General features: G+C 38.2%; 1 protein-coding gene and 1 pseudogene across 1 annotated transcript; one reads left to right on the top strand and one right to left on the bottom strand.

Annotated features, from left to right (window-relative positions):
- Nucleotides 1-92: 92 nt before the first annotated feature.
- LOC139777283 (uncharacterized) lies at nt 93-5,086 on the bottom strand (annotated as a pseudogene).
- A 10,727-nt stretch (nt 5,087-15,813) lies between these two features.
- On the top strand, nt 15,814-20,364 carry LOC139777267 (uncharacterized). The gene has a single exon (XM_071714587.1). It carries the CDS (start codon nt 15,814-15,816, stop codon nt 20,362-20,364), a length of 4,551 nt encoding a protein of 1,516 aa, XP_071570688.1.
- Nucleotides 20,365-21,780: the final 1,416 nt, after the last annotated feature.

The raw sequence follows: 21,780 nt of genomic DNA, 5'->3' as shown, positions 1-21,780 counted from the left end.
AGCAGGATATTAAACGGAATGAGTGCTAGCGGTTGACGAGAATCGCTGATGTTTGAGTAACAGAGGTTTTTGGAATAAGCGTGAACCACGTATTAAAGATAAGAAAGAGAAAATAAATGTTTATTAAATTCACGTTTAACAAAAATATTGCACAATTCTGGCAAAATTTGAAAAAACAGTTTACTGATATGCATTTTCAATAATGACTTTTGATTTCGCAAATATTTTGCCGATTTTACTTTTCTTTTTCACTAAATTACATACATTTTTTCGTCGGGCTTCTTTTTTCACAAGTAAGAGCTATTATTCTTATTTTGAATACGACATATAAAACACGCAACTTACATAATATAATGGGTCTGTTTTCTATTGCTGAACTGGTTGCATTAAGTGTACAGAGTTTATCTTTTTTATTCCACATTGGAAGGAGTAGCCAGTTCAGTAATAGAAAACAGACCTAATATCAACATACTCACTATCGCGTACTAAACGCGCGCTTTTACAAAAATTACTTTTCTTTACCTATTACACCGACGAAATACTATTAAAGACCGTCAACCCTGGGTAAATTTTCGTGGTCAAAAGCCCCGGGGGCCCGACGGTATCATTCCCGGTGACTGTCCCGATCTTACAGATTTCTGACATTGTTTTATTATCAGAAATGTATAAACCTTAAGATTTGTACGTTAAATAAAGTGTGAAAGATAAAATAGGACTTAGCATATGACTTACCATAAGTTAGTTTTACAAGTCACGCTAACTACCGTAAGTTTGTCGGTCTTTAATATATATAGTATCTCGTTGGTACCTATCTCTCTCTACTTCTAATTTTTGTAAACGCATAACTATACTTTATTTTACATATTCTTACTTATAAGTTTTGTGGCAATTGCATCGTCACATATTCAACCGCCTACATTATTCGAAAAACGTACAAATATACGAAAAACACAGGCGGGTATATCAGCGAGAAAAACATACAAAAACGATAATAAGAAACGCATGACTAGCGCAAATAACAAGCTTGTGATATATGTAAATAATAAACAAACTTGTGATATATGTAAATAATAAACAATTGCAAAGCGTTAATTTTATTCTAAACTGATCTAAACTTTTTGAGAGGCTTCTCGAAGGGCACAGTGTCCTAAAGCCTTGTGTACACGATACTAGAAATCGGTCCGAGTTTCGGTTTAAGCCAATCAACTTGCAGCTCTTACAGAAAAGCAGCAGTTTCATTGGCTTAAACCGAAACTCGGACCGATTTCTAGTATCGTGTACACAAGGCTTAAGAGAAGAGAACCTATTGAGATCTGACATTGAGGCGGGGCTTAATCAATATGGCGCAGAATAGAACACTTTTTCATATAAAGGGTCACTTTCTTCATTTTTAATGCACTTTTCCAGGCTTTGAAACGATCAATTTTCTCTAAATTGCCAAATAAATATTTGACATGTATGACGTTCTTTGGGGTTGGGAAAGCAATAAAATCGAACATTTAAATTTTTTTGAGCCTTACTTTCACAACCGCGAACTGAACAATTAATTCTGCTCGTAGATTTACAAAGCGGGGGAAAAAAAATCAATATCCATGAAATATAACGCGAAGCCGGTATGACTGCACGCCAAGCCTGTATACAATATACGCCACGAGATCTGTTACTTTAAAGTGCTTTCACTTTCGACCACCAGATATCATGGTGACGAATGTCAGATTCCAATTCCGCTCGCGTACACTGACCGGCAGGAATGCCTGGACATTTTGATATGTATATGACATATATGTACATGTATTATATCCAGGCATTCCTGCCGGTAGAGTGTACAAATGGATGTCGTATTGCGCTTAACTTATTGTAGAATTCGTAATAAATTCAAAGTGACTAGAGACTAAATCTAGGATTCGTTGATTGCCTGACAATCAGTGCGATTTCACACGATTCTTCGTTATCTTAAGACAAAATATAAAATAAATAAATTTATATCTACATCTTTGATGTGTGACTGTTCGAGAGCACGCGGTAGCGCGAGGTAACAGAACGACCACAAAAAAGTCTGAGTATTTACAATTATTTACAGATAGATAGATTGCCGTGAGTGATAGCGCGCACAGAAGCTATCACAGCGAAGCGAAGTTAGTACAAGCTGATTACAACTCAAAGGCAGATTGCAAGTAATATTCGAGCGGTTATACGAGCAGTGATACAAGTGTACTGAGCGGGTGAACGGCGAAAAGAGAGCCTCCTCGATACAGCGGCGAACCTTTATTATCTCCGAGACGAGGCTCTCTCCGGGCTAATCACCAATAAATTTATAGAGTTTTAAAAACGTTGAAGGATATTCGAGGACTCAGTGCGTGTTTGATGGCCAAGGGCCGCTCGCGGAAACATTCGCGCCTGACATGCGCGGAGCTCGGATTTCGGAAGGGTGATTGGCTATCGGCGGCCTACGTCATCGGACTCACGGCAAATTTTCGTTTGACGATCCGAAGAGATCGTTGCTTGTTTTCGATCACAATGGCCGCGTTCAGCAGACACAACTGTTGAGTGTCGTCTTATCAACACGCTACGTTAATTTGTTGGGTCTAAAAGTAAGAGCCAATCACGTTCGATTGCTACTGAGCGGTTTGTTCTGCTGAACGCGACCAATGTTTATAGCATGGATTTTTTCTTGTGTGTAAGAGCTGTTGCTTGACTTTGTTGTTCCATGCAAAGGCGGTAATTTGTCCATGAGCGGTTATCAAGGGCCGTAGAGCTGTGCGCACGGACCAGTGTAATCGCGGATACGCGCGTTCCTGTTGAAGCATCAACTCCTTCCTTCTGTTTTGTTTCTGTAACATATCAGTAATAGAAAATCGATAAGAATACATCTTACAAATAAATAACGGTGATAATAATTTTACGTAGAATAGATAAAATAGATGTAGCTTAATACAGATAGCTTAGAATTTCTGGGATGTAGATTTTACCTCCAGAGTTCGTGAAACCTGCGAGATAGAAAGCTTCTTGTTTTCGTTAAATTGCTTCAATGCCTTCTCTCGCACATAGATAAACGGTCTGATGACCCTGAGATCCTCTCGACGTATATAGTAATGCGCCTTCATGGTTTTCAACATACCACCGTGGAGTACTGAGATGAAGAAGCTCTCCGTGAGATCGTCCAAATGCTGACCGAGCGCCAACACGTTATATCCCTTCTGTTTCGCTAAAGAGTACAATTGCGTCCTAATCGACTTGTCGCAGAAACTGCAGATTCCGCTGGCAATGCTAGCGTCCAACGGATTCTCGACGTTGACGCTGATCGAGTTCGTCACCTGTTCCTCGTAAAAGTAAGGAATCTCCAGACCCTTCAGATAACTCATTAGTTCCATAGGATCGGAGCCACCCGCGTCGATGGTGGCCGCACCGATCTCGAAGTCAATCCCCTTCGATCTAATGTAAAATCTGTATTGATGTAGAGTATGCAGAAGGGAGAGCGAGTCCTTGCCGATCGCCGACAGGCAGACTAAGACCTTGTCGTTGTTCCGAATCATGTCAAATTCTTGCATAGCTTCCACCGAAGGTTTCCAGATGTTCTTCGGCGGGCAGTGCCATTGAGTTCGCGGAAACGCGAGTCTGGACTCGTTATCGTCAAAATTATTCTCCTAACCGTCATCCTCTTCCTCTCGCAGATCACCCGCGCACTCCTCATCCTCCGAGAGATTGTCGTTTTGACGCGTTTGCTGTTTGCCGCCGCACTTGGTCGACAGACTCATCATCGATGTTGTCCTGGGTTTCCGTCCATGGCTGTGAGCGGAATTGGACTCGGCGCTGCTGCTCCGTTTCAGGTCCAGAGAGTCTATCGATTTATCGCTCTCTTGAAAAGACATATTTATACCACTGTCCTGAGAGCTGACGGAGTTCACGGCCGAATAAATCTTCGGCAAGATCTTCCGGGCGTCGCTGATGTCGAGGCCGCCGCGTCCCTCCTGCGAATCATCGTCTACATAATCATCTACGTCGTTCTCCACCTCCTCATTCTCGGTCTTCGAACGAGGGGGGACCAGCTGCTCACTCTTGGATGGCTTTATCACGTAAATCACCGTCTCGTCCGAAGAGCATTCACTGGACATTTTGCTTTCCTGCTGCGACAGCTCGCCGACTTTGTTGGTGATCTCGATTGGTCCGCTTTTTCTAGAGCTCGAAAGGCGCGGGGACGCCGACGAGGGAAGCACGATTCTTCCACGATCGGACGATCCACATCCGCTCGAAGAAACATCCGAAGTGGAGGCGTCTGGCGAGTACCTGTGCAGCCCGTCAACGGCATTCACCATGCATCTGTTAAAAAAAATCCGCATAAATTTATAACTCGAAAAATTATTTAATTAATACGTTCATACACAATTTACGTAATATCGTTAATTATATTTCTATTAAAAATTCTTATATTTTAGATAATAGTATTGTACTTCAGTTTATAGTATTATTAATAGTATTATTAATAGTATTATCAATATAGTATTATTAATGCAGATAATAAAGTACCTTATCTCAGATTTCACTTCGGTCGCCATTTCCTTCGAGAATTCCATTAAGTACTCGGCGATGTCGCTGGCCGTGAACAAATCGTGCCTCGACTGTTTGTCCTCCACGTATGTTTGATGAACTATACTCTGAGCCCGCGAGTGATGCTGCGGCGTGTTCTCGGATGTGTTTGTCTCCGATAAAGCATCGTCCACTTTGGAAATTACCTCACGGATCTCCGATTTGATCTCTGTCGCTAATTCCTTGGTCATCTCCTTCACGTATGCGCTCAGATCATCTTGACCCATATTCGTTGAGATAGGCGATGATCTGCCAACCTTTCGGTATAATCGCTGGTCGACGAATACGAAGACGGTGGCGATGCTGGATTATGATTATAGTTCAAGGAAGAGATCGAATGACTCGGGCTGGCGGCGGAATCCAATTCCAGAGAGTTCAACTCCGTTTGACTGCTGCAACTGCAGTGAAGACGTCTATGCCTCGACGAACCGTTCGCAGATACAGAATCGATCAAAGGCGCGAGCACGTTCGTACGAGTTCGAAGGCTCGGCAGACAATCCGAAAACAATCAATCGGCAAATCAATAAGCTCGTCGTCAAGGGCGCTTCGCGACTTCTTTGCGAGAGCGATTAGATTCAGTTCGCATCTAACGGGAGTCTTGGCGCGGATGCAACAATATATACGCACGTGTAGGTGCGCAACGGGAGAAATGTTAAAATAGTGGTAGATAGAGTTCCTATTATAATATTATAGGAACTCTAGTGGTAGGCACGGATGTATGGCGCGTAATAATCATGCTTATAATTAGATTTGATGCACATCTCTGGTAAAAAAATTTCTCGTATTTTTCTCATATTTTTTCATATTTTGTTAGAAATTTTGCAAGAATTGGGACTTATGAAAGATTCTGAAAAAATATATGAAATTTCTCAGATACTTTCAGAAATAATTGAATAAAGATTTTTGGAATATTTCAGTATCCGAAATGTAGGGGAGACCGGGGCCTAACCGTCGCCGGGGTTGAACCGTCAAATCAAATATCTCGGAACCTGTATATTGTGCGAACTCGCTATTAACATTGTAAACGCTGCTTATGGTACCCATGTGACCAACGGAGTTTCGGCAGGTTACCTGCCGTGTTATGATTTTTACGAGGGCAAACGTGTTTTCGGAAGGTGAAAGTTACATTTTCTGCGCGTGGAAATTTTGTAATATCTGCAATAATATTTGCTCTCCAAATCTCGAGATACGTGATTATAAAGAGTAATGCATGCTGAACACGAATCCAGTGTAGTTTTTTCATTATCGTTGATGTCTAATATTTCGTGGGCGATCAAACCTGAAACTTGTGTTTGGGGTTAATCCGTCAGTAAGCAGTCCGGGTGCATTTCCAAGGCATTTCCGGGCATTTCCATGCTCACTGCATATGGAATATGGATGAGACGGGAATTACAACCGTTCAGACACCGAATAGAGTCATCGGATGTCGAGGAGTGAAACAAGTCGGGCGAGTGACTTCTGCGGAAAGAGGAACCCTCGTAACTATTTTTTAATAATGTTTCGCATAAAAATTTTAAATAAATTTTTATATTTTTCTCTTAAAAAACAATTATTAAGATGTATCCCATCATTTTTCAGGATTAGATGTACGTATATGTATTGAAAATGCAGTATGACGGTTAAACCCCGGCACTTTTGAGATTTCAATTTTTCCACCGTTGTCGTTTTTGCTCTATACCGGTTAAACAAAGCGACGTAGATAAAAATTTCCTATATAAATTTTGTAGCTAAAGGTTCACTCTTTACAGTGGTATACCACATTTAACTAAATTATTTATTTTCTTGTTAAAAATCGGCACCAAAAAAAAAACTGACGGTTAGGCCCCGGTCTCCCCTACATGTATGAAAATTTCAGACAAATTGCACAGATTTTCTCATATTTATTCACATTTCTACAAATATAGCGAAAAATATTTTATTCTTATTTTATCTGAGTTTTCTGAAAAACGTTCCAATTTCGTATAAAAAATCTGAAAAATTCTGAGTATTCTGAAAAAATCTGAAAATTTTTATAGAAATTCTGATTAATAATATGAAAAATTCTGAGATATTTTTCCACCAGAGGTGGCTCTTAAGCCCCATCTACATCTATCGTAACGCTTTAATCTTAGGCGATCGTGGTCGTAAAGAAAGAAGTTGTCGTAAACATTGTGTATATTATACATAAAATCGCAATGCATTATAAGTTGTGTCGTACAACAGCGAATGGCGAAACAGAATGTCAGGGATCAAGTAGAGCTGTTAGCTGTTATGACGAGCGTTACGATTAATCTTGCGATAGGATCATTTTTTCGATGCGTACGGTTGTGGGCGCTAAGTTGATAAACGATTATTCGATATTTAGTGGGTGGTCGCAGATGAGACGTAGGAATAGTTTATGCCACTTTCTTGTCCCAATTACAGACGCGCTGTTAGATAGTCGGCGCTAGAGTTCCTATAATAAAAGTTAAGCCAATGTAGTGACGATTTTTGATTGGTCCTGCCATATGTTTCAGCCAAGTTAGTGAGAGTGAGACAAGCTGTAAGTGGGATTGATTCGAGACAAAGCTATCATGGTCGCCATATGCTTCAGCCAAGAAGTTAGTGGGAGTGAGACAAACCTATAACGGTGTCTTAACTCTTATTATAGGAACTCTAGTCGGCGCGTAAAAATGGCGTGCGAGGTATAAGAGGCAGTATGAGAGGCCCACTGAGATATAAGTATACTAGCTTGAGTATGCACTGGCTCGGTTAACGTGAGGCATGAAAGAGATTATTTTAGGGCAGGGTGTCTTTGTCATACTATTTGTATTACGGATAATTTGTCAGTAATACGCGCATGCGTCTTGTACATCAGAGAAAGACAAAGATTCCTAAACATCTATCTTCGGATTGTTTTCCATCCACAGGAATAGTATGTGCACACTCCAGTATACTTATATCTCAGTGTAGAGACCGCGGCGCGAGTATTTCCACGATTCTCGCGGATCTCAGATGCGCTTCCGTGATCGCGAGGACAGCACAGAATGTATCCGGTGTTAACATTAAGTACGATCGAATTCGAATATGTTGCTGCCGCTGTCTCAACAAAAGAGGCAGCGTGGATTCGTAAATTGTTAAACGTTATTAATTATGAGCAACCAAACGCGACCATTATTTTTGTAATCTCAGTGCAATTAGACCGACAAAGAATCCGGAATTTCACAAGCGCATTAAATACATTAATGTGATATATCACTTTATAGAGAGAAAGTCACAGATGGTGAAATAAACGTTCAATATGTATCTACCGGTGAATAGCAGGCTGATATTTTAACCAAAGCTCTTTTTATTACCTGCGTTTACTAATAAATGTAATTGAAATGCCAACAGAGCACTCATAGAATTGGAGTAAAGTAATCATGCTTTATTGGCATTTCGTATCTACCATCTAGGATGACAGTAGTGGCTCTGCTATCATAACAGCATCACTACTGCTGATCAATTTGTCTGTCCATTAGTCCAGTCATTATGGGTTCTTGGTCATCCGTAGACATTAGTCAGTCGTATGTGTAGCCAAAACCGCATTAGAGTAATTTATATTCATTTTTTTTTGTTCTTTTCTCTCATTATCGGTTATACCGAGTTACTTGAAATTGTGAATAAACTACTTCAAACAAACTCTTAGTTCTCTGTCTATTACCTGTGTCAACACACTTTAAAAGAGAAATTAGAACATTATGTAGAATGTTGTGTATCTTGTATATTAGCTGAAAAAAAAGAAAAATAAGGAAAAACCGAGCACTAACGGTTGTCAGCAAGTGGGCTATGATCTCGACGGGGAAGGGTGTAAACGCGCGCGGTTGCCGCAGGTCCGATGTAATGCGAAAGGAGGCTCCCGGATCTGAGGCACAAACCTTGGATGGTTGCACGGGGGGTTTTTTTAGCCGGTGCAAGCCCGGCATAACCCTGGAGACCGGCTCCAGGGTATGCATTAGGCATTTTTCATCTCCCGCGTAAAAAAAAATGATCTTGACACGTTCAAATTCTATTTTTTTCTTTATGTTTGCTATTTCTGATTTTTTCCTCATGTTTGCTTTACGTGACTAAGAAGATCGAGATAAAATTTCTAGCTGATGAAATTCAAATAGACAAAGCATACGTGACAATGTTTGTATCAACTTCGTCTGATACGCGGCAATAAACCCGGCAACGCGGCACGCCAAAGGGTTCTTAGTTTAAAACAAAAATTTAATAGAAAATTTATTATATTGAACGAGCAGTTCAAGAATTGCTCATGTTAAATATAAAAAGTTATCAACATAGTATAATTCCGTGTGATAATATTCTAGCATTGTCTGACAACGTGAAGCAAAATTGCCATGTCAAGAAGATGGCTATCGATATTATGGCTTCGACATAATTCGCACCTACAACATGAATGACACTAGATCTTTGCCTTTTGGAACATAGTTTAATAATCGCATAACATAAAACAACGACAAGGGACGTGTCAGATATTGTGAGTTTTCGGCTGCCAAGATATCGTACATCGCCGAGTCAGTCATATTCCCTAAAGCTTTTATAAAGTCCTTCATGTTCGGACATGTACCCGCGTCCAAAACGTGTTTCAAGTCAGAAAACAGGTCCAGATGACTATATAACTTTGTTACAGTTAATAAATCTGAACAAAGAGCTAGTTCCAAGGGAGCACAGATATCCTTGTGTTCAATTCCGTCTTTGTGATTTTTACAAAAGCTGGGGCACTTCTGACAATCCTCCAATGACTTATCGTATCCCTCATGGCAAACTTCTCAATGTCAAACAATGCTAGAATATTACATCTCAGTTGTAGAAATACTTAACGACAAATTAATAAATTTTTAACATTGTAAAAAGAAACAAGTATTTTAAGAATTGTTCCGTTATTGCTGTCTAAATGCTGAAATAAATAATTTATTTCAATGATAACAGACATCTATGCTTAACCAGTCAGAAAGGTGACGTCGATTTAACATTAATTTGACGTCGAAAATGTTGACAGCCGATTAAATCGAATTGATCGACTTCATCTTTTTGATTGAACGATGGTAAAGTATAATAGCGAATCGAGAGATCTGTTTCTTTGACAATACACAAAGCCTGTTAATCTTTCTCATGCAATTGATCCGTGATCCGTATAAATTCTGCAATACTGTTAATTAGTTTGGATTGACAAAAAGAATTTCCAAGTTCAGATGTGATCCATATAATCGTTCCTTTTAACAATCTATAAGGTTTATTATTTTTTTCTATACATTAACGCGATAAACATGCAATTAATAAGTTAATTAAATAGTTAATTAAATTCAATAAGTTTCATGGAATAAACAACAATGGAAATATTAATCGACTCTACTGACCATTATAATCGCCAAGACAATCGTCGAACCAAATCGTGGCCGTATTGTCTTGTATTGTCTATTACCACATGCCTCAGTGGTCAAATTGGTACGACACTTATCACGGAATGAGGGAGGTTCCAGGTTCGAACCCTGGCTGAGGTAATATTTTTCGCAATAAATTTAATTATTTAAATGAGATGCTTATACATAAGTATCAAAGATTACATGACGATAATCGAACCAAATCGTGGTCGTATTGTCTTGGCGATTATAATAGCCAATAGAATCGATTAATATTTCCATTGTTGTTTATTATTTGACTGGCGAAGTAAAAGTGATTTATTCTGTTTTCATGCAATAAGTTAATTAAATAGTTATAATCGACGAGAACAGCGACGCAAAAACTTATGATTTATAATTTTAAAATATAATTTCAAATCAAATCAAAGTCAATTCGATCCCGTCCGATAACATATGGTACCGTCTCTCTAGCATATGGTACCGTCGTGAACCAGGGTATAAGCGAGTTACTCTCTACTCGCCAAGGGTCTTGGCCACCCGGTACCGCATCCAGCCGGACGCCAGGATTTTTGGTTGAGCATAATCTGTCTTTCAGGCTGGTTGACAATTTGGTTGAGCTAGTAAAAAAAATGTGTAAAAATCCTGAAATAGGGAAATTGATTAAACTTAAAAAAACAAAGGCAACTAAAGTGGCTGTCAATGTCATTGGTGCTTGCTATAAGCAAGAAATGACACAAAGCTGAAGCAAACTAAATTTAGTATTCTCTGTGATAAATCAACAGATATTTCAACAATAAAAACCTCTTCCCACTCGGCATGTTATGTTGCTGAAATATTGAAATATTCGGAAATGGTGCAGAAATATTTCGTTAACATTTCATTTGTAACTATGCATCTGAAATATTTCAGAAATGTACCTGCATCATGTTTTTTATAATATTGCATTAACAATATTTCTGAAATCTTTCAGAAAGTTGTTTACAATATTTGTAAGTTTCTGTAATATTGCAAAAAAAATGTAGCAGATGCAATATTTCAGAAATATTTCTGAAACATTATAAAAGTAATATTACGTTTGCATTGCACGAATAATATTTCTGTAACATATCAAACGCAACATTGCATTTAAAATATTTCTGAAAAATTTCTGAAAGATTGCGTAGGTAATGAAAAATTGAATTGCAGGAAGTGAATTTCTACAATATTGCAGAAGAAATATTGCAGATGTAATGGTTTAGAAACATTTCTGATACATGATAAAACTATTATTACGTTTACATTGAACGCGTTATATTTTTGAATGTTTCACATACAACATTGCATTTGTAATATTTCCGAAAAATTGCTGACAGACTTTAGAACTTATAAAAAATTAAATTTATTATTATTTAATATTGCATTTTGATGCATTTTTTTCTCTTTTATTAAGAATTTTCTAATATTCCAAATTTTGTCATATGGCATTTTTAATATAAAATATAAAATATTTAATAATATTTAATATAAAATAATATTCGACGCTGACTGGCAAAAAAGATTTATTCGTATATCTGTATTGTTAATATTGTTATGCGATAGCTTTATGCTCACCAAAATAAGCAAGTATAAGAAAGAAAGAAGCGTCAGAGTCAGAGGATCACCACTACCCTGTTCGATCATCGATGTCAAGCAACAAGGCGCCGGTATACTACTTGGATGGGTGACCGGCTGAGAGAGCGGATTTCTTCGGACAAATGCGCGGCGACTATACGCACATGGCTTAATATATTTTTTTTGTTCCGGTAACAAAATATTTCATTTTTCACATATCAACAAATAGTTTTTGCGTCAGTAACAAAATTTTGTTTGCTAATACAAAACATTTTTCTCAGTGTAAAATGTATTTGAAATATTTCTGAAGTGTTTCTGCAATATTTCGTAGATATATTTTAGAAATATTTCAGAAATATTGCCGAAATCTTTCAGCAAAGTTGCATTTGAAATAATTGTGCCGATTGAAACATTGCAGAAATGTTGCAGAAACGGTCGTGAAATATTTCTGAAATATTGATGAAAGGTGTAATATTTCAAATGGAATTTTGCAGAAATGTTTCTGAAATATTACATGCCGAGTGGGTTGCGTAGTTGTGAGATTCTATGATTCTGATGTAAAAAAAGTAGTGAGCAAATTCTGGGAGCTTGATGAAATATTTAATGGGTTGAATGCTAAAGAAGGAGCGACTGCCGAAAATTTATTTAAAGGCCTGATGAAGACTTTTGATAATAACTCGGTGCCTTTAACCAACGTGATTGGATTTGCTGCTGACGGCTGCAGTAGCATGATGGGGGTGCACAACTCTGTGTCTTCTCGACTGAAACAGGCGTGTCCAGGGATTTACATTTCAAAGTGTGTGTGCCACTCAGCACATCTGTGTGCGAGTGAGGCTTGCAAGTGCCTTCCTAGAGTCGTAGAAGATCTGGCGCGAAATATTTATCATTTTTTTAAGTCGAGTTCGAAGAAACAAAGTGAATTCATTGAATTTCAGGAGTTCGTTAACGTTAAGCCGCATAAAATTCTGCACCCATCGCAAACACGCTAGCTGTCGTTAATAGCCGTTGTAAAACGCATTCTAGAGCAGTGGGATGCCCTCAGATTATTTTTCATTGACCGTTGGTTAAGTCTTCAGCTTCAGAGTACAGAGCAAATATACAAAGAATTTAATAATCCTGTTACAAAATTGTATTACTACTTTCTGGAGTGGATATTACCCAAATTCACAGATTTTAACAAGTACTTTCAAAGCAAGAGGGTTGTCATCACAGAACTTTACAAAGACATTCTTTTGAGTTACCTGCGTAGGGAATACATTATGAAAACCATTTTGAGTGAAGTAAATAATCCCTGCAACAAAGATCAAATGTTGCCTCTCTCGCAGATTTACTTGGGAGTAAGGGTAATGCAAAATTTAAATGATCTGCAGTTACCTGAAAAAGGACAATTTTTACAGCGCTGTAGAAATTTCTTACAGGTAAGACCCGGTCTACAATAAGTGATTTAAGACTTGAACCTTAAGAAATTGATCAATCAAGTGTGAGGAGAATACTCGATTGTGATTAGTCAATTTCTTAAGGCTTAGAGCTTAAAGCATTTATTGTAGACCAAGACAAAGTTAGCTACTTATTATCATATGTATTTTCCTGGCATCGACCCTTGCATCCTTTATTCATTATTTTTCAGACCTCTGCGCTGCAGATAAAGAAGCGATATGACATTGTTTGAAAGTCAAGTAAAATATTCAAAGATAAAGTAGGACGCTTAAAGAGATTGTGTATTCGTCGGTAACATAGATCGCAAAAGTTGGAAAGGATGGCGATAGTGGTAGCGACCGCTACTACTTCATACGAGTTAATGTATTACTACGCGCGGTCGGCGCATGCCGCGTGGAAACCGGAACTCGAGACGGTTCGAGAGAGCGTAACAGCGCATGCGTTAGCTCGGCGTGCGTGCCAGCAACGAGGCGAGTCGCATTCGTGTTCGGTCCGTCCTACTGAGTACCTCGTAACGTGGTCTAGCTTATTCGCTAAATTTATATACGAATACGAATCGCATCACCATTAAGAAATCCTGCTTTCATTGTCAGGCGGTTACATACATCGAGCGATTGTATTTTACGGACGGATCGCTTTATATCTCAACGAGACTATTGGATTCTACACGCTTGATCAAGCGTAGAGAGAGAGATATCACCGTCACTGTAACTACGTCGATGTTCGAGACAAAGGACGACGGCCATTACACGTAATTTGAGAATGATCGTTCCGATATCTATCAATCCGACGATATTGGACTATTGTGATTTGGTCGGACTGACCATCATTCTGAGAATGTAATTAAGACGATTTGGATGATAAAGGTAATATTTATCTTTTCTTTAATATTGAGATCTGAGCATTCGTTCAAGTCGAAGATTGCTAGAATTACGCCTAGCATGGGAAAGAGGACTCAAAATCCTTTCCCTCATTTCAGATATACGAATTAATAATACGTGGATTCATCCTTAACGATTTAAGCCGATTCAAGCCGGCTATTCCTTCCGTGAGAAAGTATAATGGAATTATACTGAGTTTAGATTAACGTACCTTTGTAATTATTATGATATTACATTCATGATTTATATGCCGAATCATTTCATGATCGAGTCAAAGCGTTTAATACTAAGTTTATGAAACACGTCAAATGAATCTGTGTTATTCTAACAATTATATGCGTGATAAATCAGAGATATTCCTTTTACGTTCATGGATATTGCTAATGATTCTCTGCGTTCATTGAAGTTATTCGAATTTGTGCTATTATCTCGTCTATCAAGCGAGTCGTATTACATTCCTTATTCTATATAAGTAAATTATACCATCGAGGCATTACCCGCTTCGTCTCTTGACTTTAAAAATATTTAACTTATGAACGTATTCATTGCGTTACGTATTAATCACTTTACTAGTATAAGTCACTTGCGTTTTCTTCGACCATTCATTCGAAATTAGTCATTACCGTATATTATTAATCTATTATTTGCGATATAATTCTTCTATATTTTGTGTTCTTTACGTTGAATTAATGTGTCTATTATTATTTACAAGAGCTGCTTTATCAGCTTTGATTAATACTTAGTCGCTCATTATTTTACATACTGCTTAAACGCACGGATTAATTTCTAAAGGGAATAATCGATTGATTAAGAAGTTCTTCATATAACTCATATCAGAGTGAACGAGTTGACACATTGATTTAATACTGAATATTGTTTGCTATATGTGTGTATATTTATGCTTATGTATTATCTTCTCTTGATTGAGTTGGCAAAATAAGAATTCTTTCTTTGAAAACTATTTGAAACTAGTTATATTGACCTACGTCAATACTTTTCAGAAAGGACATTTACTACTTTTACGAAGTTTTGAATAAGAATAACAGACTCATTGAAAGGATCTTTCTGCCTTAATTATTTCTTTACTTTATATTGATTCACAGCTCGTATTAATGTTCAACATTCGTTAAATAACAGACTATTTGAAATTGTAAGATTACTATATCTAATGTTGTGAACTTAGATCGAATACACAATCTCACCTACAGTCCATCAATTTAGTTTGTTTAAAAGCTTCCTCATCAAATCAAAAGACCTGGCTTCTGCGCGAGCTAGTGCACTTTAAACATTGGTCCTTCGAGCCGGATGATATTTGTGATTCCGGATATTCATTCACAGATTTAAATACTGATTCAGAAATTCATTTTCATTCCAATTGTTATTGTCGTTACTAAACGTCCGGATAAGGAAGCGATACTTCTATTTCAGTGAAATCTTACAAGCATTCCGCCTTAGTCATTTCGAGTTTAAAGAAAGTAAATTCAGTTATCAGTAATAATGGATTCGATAATTTATAGTATTAATCAACAATTGACATTAAGCAATTCTATTGCTAACGCGTATGACGATTTCTTAAGTGAAGAGTCTGTAGGACATAGTAAATGGATGGTAGACATTCACCTTCTTTCTCTTCGGGAAAAAATGGAGAGGTTTAGCCTCGCTCACTATTCAATTCTCATGGCTATCTTCAAACTTGAGGAAGACGATAGACGATTGGTTCGGTCGCATTCCTATTTCATAGAGCAATCTTTTAATGTGACACACATGTGTTATTTAGCCGTGATAGAACAAATCTCAGGTACTTTTAATACGGAAAAACGAAGTCATATCGATTCTTCTTCTACACAAATCTTTCCGCTGAGAACTTTTCAAAGGCTTAGGAATCGTTAGTTTCCTTTTACGATAATACTAGGGTTCAAGTTAATACGGCTTTACTATCCTTGCTTAATCTTAAGCCTATGGCTGAGGAAACATCTATTGAGCTAGAACGTTTATATACTAATATTATTCAAACCTATCGAACGTTAGAAACTTTACAAAGACCAGTCAAGACATGGGATGATTTTCTAGTTTTATTAACTGTACAAAAGTTGGATTCGGAGTCAATCAAAGCATGGGAGAATAAGCTAGGCTCGTCTAAAGTTCCTCCTTCGTGGCAAGAACTTAACGACTTTCTGATCACTCGTCTTTTATCACTGAAGGCGTATGAAAAATCTCGAGAAGCAAAGACTGCCTTAAAGCCTCAAAAGGCTACGGCTAAAGCGCATCATCAACAAAAATCAGGTGAAACTTCTTCGTCCAACACTTTAGGTTGTTCAATTTGCAAGGGCGAACATTATGTAGTCAAATGTCCCAAGTATGTGGATGAAACTGTTGCTCAGAGGTTGGCACTCATAGTTAAACATCAATTGTGTTACAATTGTTTGAGGAAGCATCGAGTAGCTAACTGCAAGGTAACTAAGCGGTGTAAGAAGTGTAAGAAGAAACACCACACAACTATACATAAAGAAGATGTTTCTTTTGTTAAGAAAGAGACCAAATCAGAACCACTTCCTCAATCCAATTCAGCTAGCGTAGATCAGAACCAAGTCAAGGTTTTACATTCTACTGTCGATGAAACATCACCTCTTTCTTGTGTCTTGTTAGCTACGGCTCAGGTGTTGATAGTTTCAGAGAAAAATGAAGTTAGGAAGGTTCGAGCTCTGCTTGATCAAGGATCAGAAATCTCATTGATATCCGAGCGAGTTGTACAGCAACTCAAATTGCCTCGTGTTCATTCTTCAATTTCGTTAACAGGAATAGGTGAGCAGAAATCTAATACCACTAAAGGATTTACTTCATTCAAAATAAGATCGCATTTCGGATCTGAGTTAGACCTGACTGTTGCAGCTTACATTCTACCTAAACTTACTAGTTCCATTCCTTCAGTTAAAATACCAGCCGGTTCGTGGCCTCATTTAGAAGGTATTCGATTAGCAGATCCTAAATTCTTAAAACCCGGTTCCATTGATTTAATATTAGGCGCCGACATCTATGGTTACTTGCTTGAGGGTGAATTGTTGAAGGGTTCAGTTGAATCACCCGTTGCACAAGCTACTAAATTAGGATGGGTGATTTCAGGTCCAACTACGATTGGAAAACCATCGGTAAATAAACAGGTTTATCACGTGTCGGTTAATCAAGAACTTTACGATTTAGTTTATAAATTCTGGGAAGTAGAAGAAGTTCCTTCTTCAAAAGTTCCAATCCTTTCTAAAGAAGAACAGGAATGCGAGGACTATTTTCTCTCTACTCATAGGAGAGATGAAACAGGTAGATACATTGTTAAACTTCCGTTCAAATCAAACCCTGATAGACTTGGCAATTCAAAAGATAAAGCTTTACGATTAATCAGAAATTTGTCTGGACGATTTAAATCAAATTCGAATTATTTTAAAGTCTATTCGGATTTCATGTTAGAATATAAGAACTTGGGTCACATGAAGAGAGTTTCTTCGTCACAAGCTGAGCCCTCTTTGGATTATTATCTCCCTCACCACGGTGTGTTGCGAGAGCAGAGTCTAACCACTAAATTAAGAGTTGTTTTCAATGGGTCGAGTCCAACTACTACGGGTGTATCTCTTAATGATTTGTTGCACACAGGTGCTAAATTGCAAATTGATTTGTTCGACGTACTCCTTTGGTTCCGCCTCTTTCTTTACGTATTTATAGCTGACATCGAGAAGATGTTCAGACAAATAAAGATCGATCCTTCGGATTGGGATTTTCAGAGAATCTTTTGGTTAGATGACATGCTGAGAATCATAATTTTTGTTCTAACAACGGTTACTTATGGTCAGGTGTGTTCACCTTTCTTGGCTTTGCGGACTCTTATTCAATTGTTAAAGGATGAAGGACATCGATTTCCCTTAGCTATTCCAATAATGGAGAAGGGTAGATACGTGGATGAATTTCATGGCGGAGCAGATTCTATCAAGGAAACTCAAAAGAAGGTTGCTCATTTGGACCAGCTCTGCATGGCGGGCGGTTTCATACTGAAAAAATGGATGAGTAATCACCCTGATGTATTGGAATATATTCCTGCCGAGAGAAAGATTACGTCGCATTCTATTTCATTTAATGAAGGAGATACTGTGTACATTCTCGGACTCTCATGGAATGCTGTATCAGATTCATTTGAATTTAATTTCGAACTCCCTACATTAAAAACTGTCACCAAACGGACTGTTCTGTCTACAATTGCAAAATTCTTTGATCCGATAGGTTTTTTGTCGCCTATTACTGTTGTTGGTAAGATATTTGTTCAAGACTTATGGTCGGCTAAGTTGGATTGGGATGAACCGTTGCCGGATAGGCTGTTTAAGAAATGGACAGATTTTGTGGATAGTTTACGAAATATGCCGAAATTCGAATTTCCGAGATGGATAGGATTAAAGTCAGACTCGCTGATTGAAGTTCACGGCTTCAGTGATGCGTCGCAGCGTGCTATGGCAGCCGTTGTCTATGTTAGAGTAATTTCGAGCGACGGTAAAATTACAACTTGCTTCATAGCTTTGAAAACAAAAGTCGCCCCTTTAAATAAGCTTACGATTCCACGTTTGGAGTTAATAGCCGCTGTTTTGCTAGTAAAACTTGTCTTGCATATCCTCAAAGTAATAAATTTGCTTAATATTCCTATTTTTTTAAGAATAGATTCTGAAGTTGCACTTACTTGGATTCTCGGACATCCATCTAAATGGAAAGAGTTTGTTCAGAATAGAGTTAGCTTTATTCAAAAGACGTTGCCTCAGGCAGTTTGGCAGTTCATTTCTGGTAAAGACAATCCTGCGGATTTGGCTACAAGAGGTCTAACACCTCAACAGTTGTTAGAGTCTAGAAAATGGTGGACAGGACCTCATTGGCTTACTCAACATCAGTCAACTTGGCCTAATGATTCTTACTCTCTTTCGTCAAGTGATAACTTGGAGGAAAAACCCATTCGAGTAGCAACTACTTTGACTTCAGAATCACCTAAAATTTGGGATTTACTCAATAAATATTCTAATTTAACTAAACTATTACGTATAACGGCTCTTTGTAAAAGGGTCATAAAACGATTTCGAGGAATAAAAGAATCATCTTTTAATGATCCGTTAACGGTAACCGAGTTGACTGATTCTAAGTTGTTTTGGATCAAGACTGTTCAACAGGCATACTTTTCCTGTGAGATTAAGACTTTGGCAGACGGTAAAGACTTGCCGAAATCAAATGCCCTTTTGAAACTCACTCCTCGACTCGATAAAGATGGACTACTGAGAGTAGGTCGTCTTGAACGATCATTTCTGCCCGAGAATGCTAAGCATCCTTACATATTACCTCGGGATTCTATTCTTTCTTCTTTAGTTATAGCTGACGCTCATGCTCGTACTTTTCATGGAGGAGTTCAGGATACATTGTCGTTTATAAGAAACAATTATTGGATAATAGGCGGTCGAATTGTCGTTCGATCATTCATCATTAAATGTGTCGTATGTACTCGAAATCGACAGGAGCGGGCACAACAAGTCATGGGTCAGTTACCCGTTGAGAGAATAACGCCTTCACGACCCTTTGAACATTCAGGAGTGGATTATGCAGGTCCGTTTACCATAAAAACATGGAGAGGTAGGAATGCCAAGACCTACAAGGCTTATATAGCTCTATTCACTTGTTTTTCCACGTCGGCTATACATTTAGAATTGGTTACGGATTATACGACAGAGGCTTTTATAGCAGCTTACAAGCGTTTCACGTCTCGTAGAGGAATTTGTTCAACTCTTTCAAGTGATTGCGGTACGAACTTGAAAGGTGCAGATGCCGAGCTTCGTAAACTTTTTTTAGCCAGCTCGCAAGAATCAGGTGATTTAGCTAAACTTCTTGCTAAAGACGGAACGCAGTGGAATTTCATTCCGCCTGCAGCTCCTCATTTCGGAAGAAAATGGGAGGCTGGCGTCAAATCGGTCAAGTTGCACTTGAAAAGAGTAGTTGGTAATCAACTTCTTACGTTCGAAGAAATGAACACGTTATTGATTCAAATAGAAGCAGTGTTAAATTCTAGGCCTATTAGTCCTCAGTCGGATAATCCCAACGACATATCCGCCTTGACTCCTGGTCATTTTCTTGTTGGTCAACCTCTTACTACTATTCCGGAACCAACGTTGGAAGGAATAAAGGTTTCTCACCTATCAAGGTGGCAACTGATTAGAAAAATGTTAGAGGACTTTTGGCAACAATGGTCCCGTGACTGTTTACAAAGATACCTTGCGGTGTACAAATGGAACAAAGTCGTTCCATCAATCAAGATAGGTTCATTAGTTTTAGTAGTTGATGAGCGATATCCCCCGTCAAAGTGGCCTTTAGGTAGAGTTGTTCAGACACATCCTGGTCAAGATGGCCATACTAGAGTTGTCACGGTTCGTACTCAGATGTCGGAATTACAAAGACCTATTACCAAACTTTGTCTCCTTCCTATTAATACTGAAACTCTATAGTTAGTTCGCCAACTACGTTGACGAAGGCGGGCGGAATGTTTGAAAGTCAAGTAAAATATTCAAAGATAAAGTAGGACGCTTAAAGAGATTGTGTATTCGTCGGTAACATAGATCGCAAAAGTTGGAAAGAATGGCGATAGTGGTAGCGACCGCTACTACTTCATACGAGTTAATGTATTACTACGCGTGGTCGGCGCATGCCGCGTGGAAACCGGAACTCGAGACGGTTCGAGAGAGCGTAACAGCGCATGCGTTAGCTCGGCGTGCGTGCCAGCAACGAGGCGAGTCGCATTCGTGTCCGGTCCGTCCTACTGAGTACCTCGTAACGTGGTCTAGCTTATTCGCTAAATTTATACGAATCGCATCACCATTAAGAAATCCTGCTTTCATTGTCAGGCGGTTACATACATCGAGCGATTGTATTTTACGGACGGATCGCTTTATATCTCAACGAGACTATTGGATTCTACACGCTTGATCAAGCGTAGAGAGAGAGATATCACCGTCACTGTAACTACGTCGATGTTCGAGACAAAGGACGACGGCCATTACACGTAATTTGAGAATGATCGTTCCGATATCTATCAATCCGACGATATTGGACTATTGTGATTTGGTCGGACTGACCATCATTCTGAGAATGTAATTAAGACGATTTGGATGATAAAGGTAATATTTATCTTTTCTTTAATATTGAGATCTGAGCATTCGTTCAAGTCGAAGATTGCTAGAATTACGCCTAGCATGGGAAAGAGGACTCAAAATCCTTTCCCTCATTTCAGATATACGAATTAATAATACGTGGATTCATCCTTAACGATTTAAGCCGATTCAAGCCGGCTATTCCTTCCGTGAGAAAGTATAATGGAATTATACTGAGTTTAGATTAACGTACCTTTGTAATTATTATGATATTACATTCATGATTTATATGCCGAATCATTTCATGATCGAGTCAAAGCGTTTAATACTAAGTTTATGAAACACGTCAAATGAATCTGTGTTATTCTAACAATTATATGCGTGATAAATCAGAGATATTCCTTTTACGTTCATGGATATTGCTAATGATTCTCTGCGTTCATTGAAGTTATTCGAATTTGTGCTATTATCTCGTCTATCAAGCGAGTCGTATTACATTCCTTATTCTATATAAGTAAATTATACCATCGAGGCATTACCCGCTTCGTCTCTTGACTTTAAAAATATTTAACTTATGAACGTATTCATTGCGTTACGTATTAATCACTTTACTAGTATAAGTCACTTGCGTTTTCTTCGACCATTCATTCGAAATTAGTCATTACCGTATATTATTAATCTATTATTTGCGATATAATTCTTCTATATTTTGTGTTCTTTACGTTGAATTAATGTGTCTATTATTATTTACAAGAGCTGCTTTATCAGCTTTGA

The sequence above is a fragment of the Temnothorax nylanderi genome, unplaced genomic scaffold (assembly GCF_030848795.1).
Source record: "Temnothorax nylanderi isolate EJ_2023f unplaced genomic scaffold, tnyl_v1.0 TNYL_tig0143_pilon, whole genome shotgun sequence".
NCBI classification, from domain to species: Eukaryota; Metazoa; Arthropoda; class Insecta; order Hymenoptera; family Formicidae; genus Temnothorax; species Temnothorax nylanderi.
The sequence above is the reverse complement of the archived record's forward strand: the minus strand, read 5'-3'. Positions and strand labels throughout refer to the sequence as shown.

What these genes read in the sequence shown, in the direction of transcription:
- LOC139777267 (XM_071714587.1), top strand. Translation starts at nt 15,814, where the DNA reads ATGGCTGAGGAAACATCTATTGAGCTAGAACGTTTATATACTAATATT.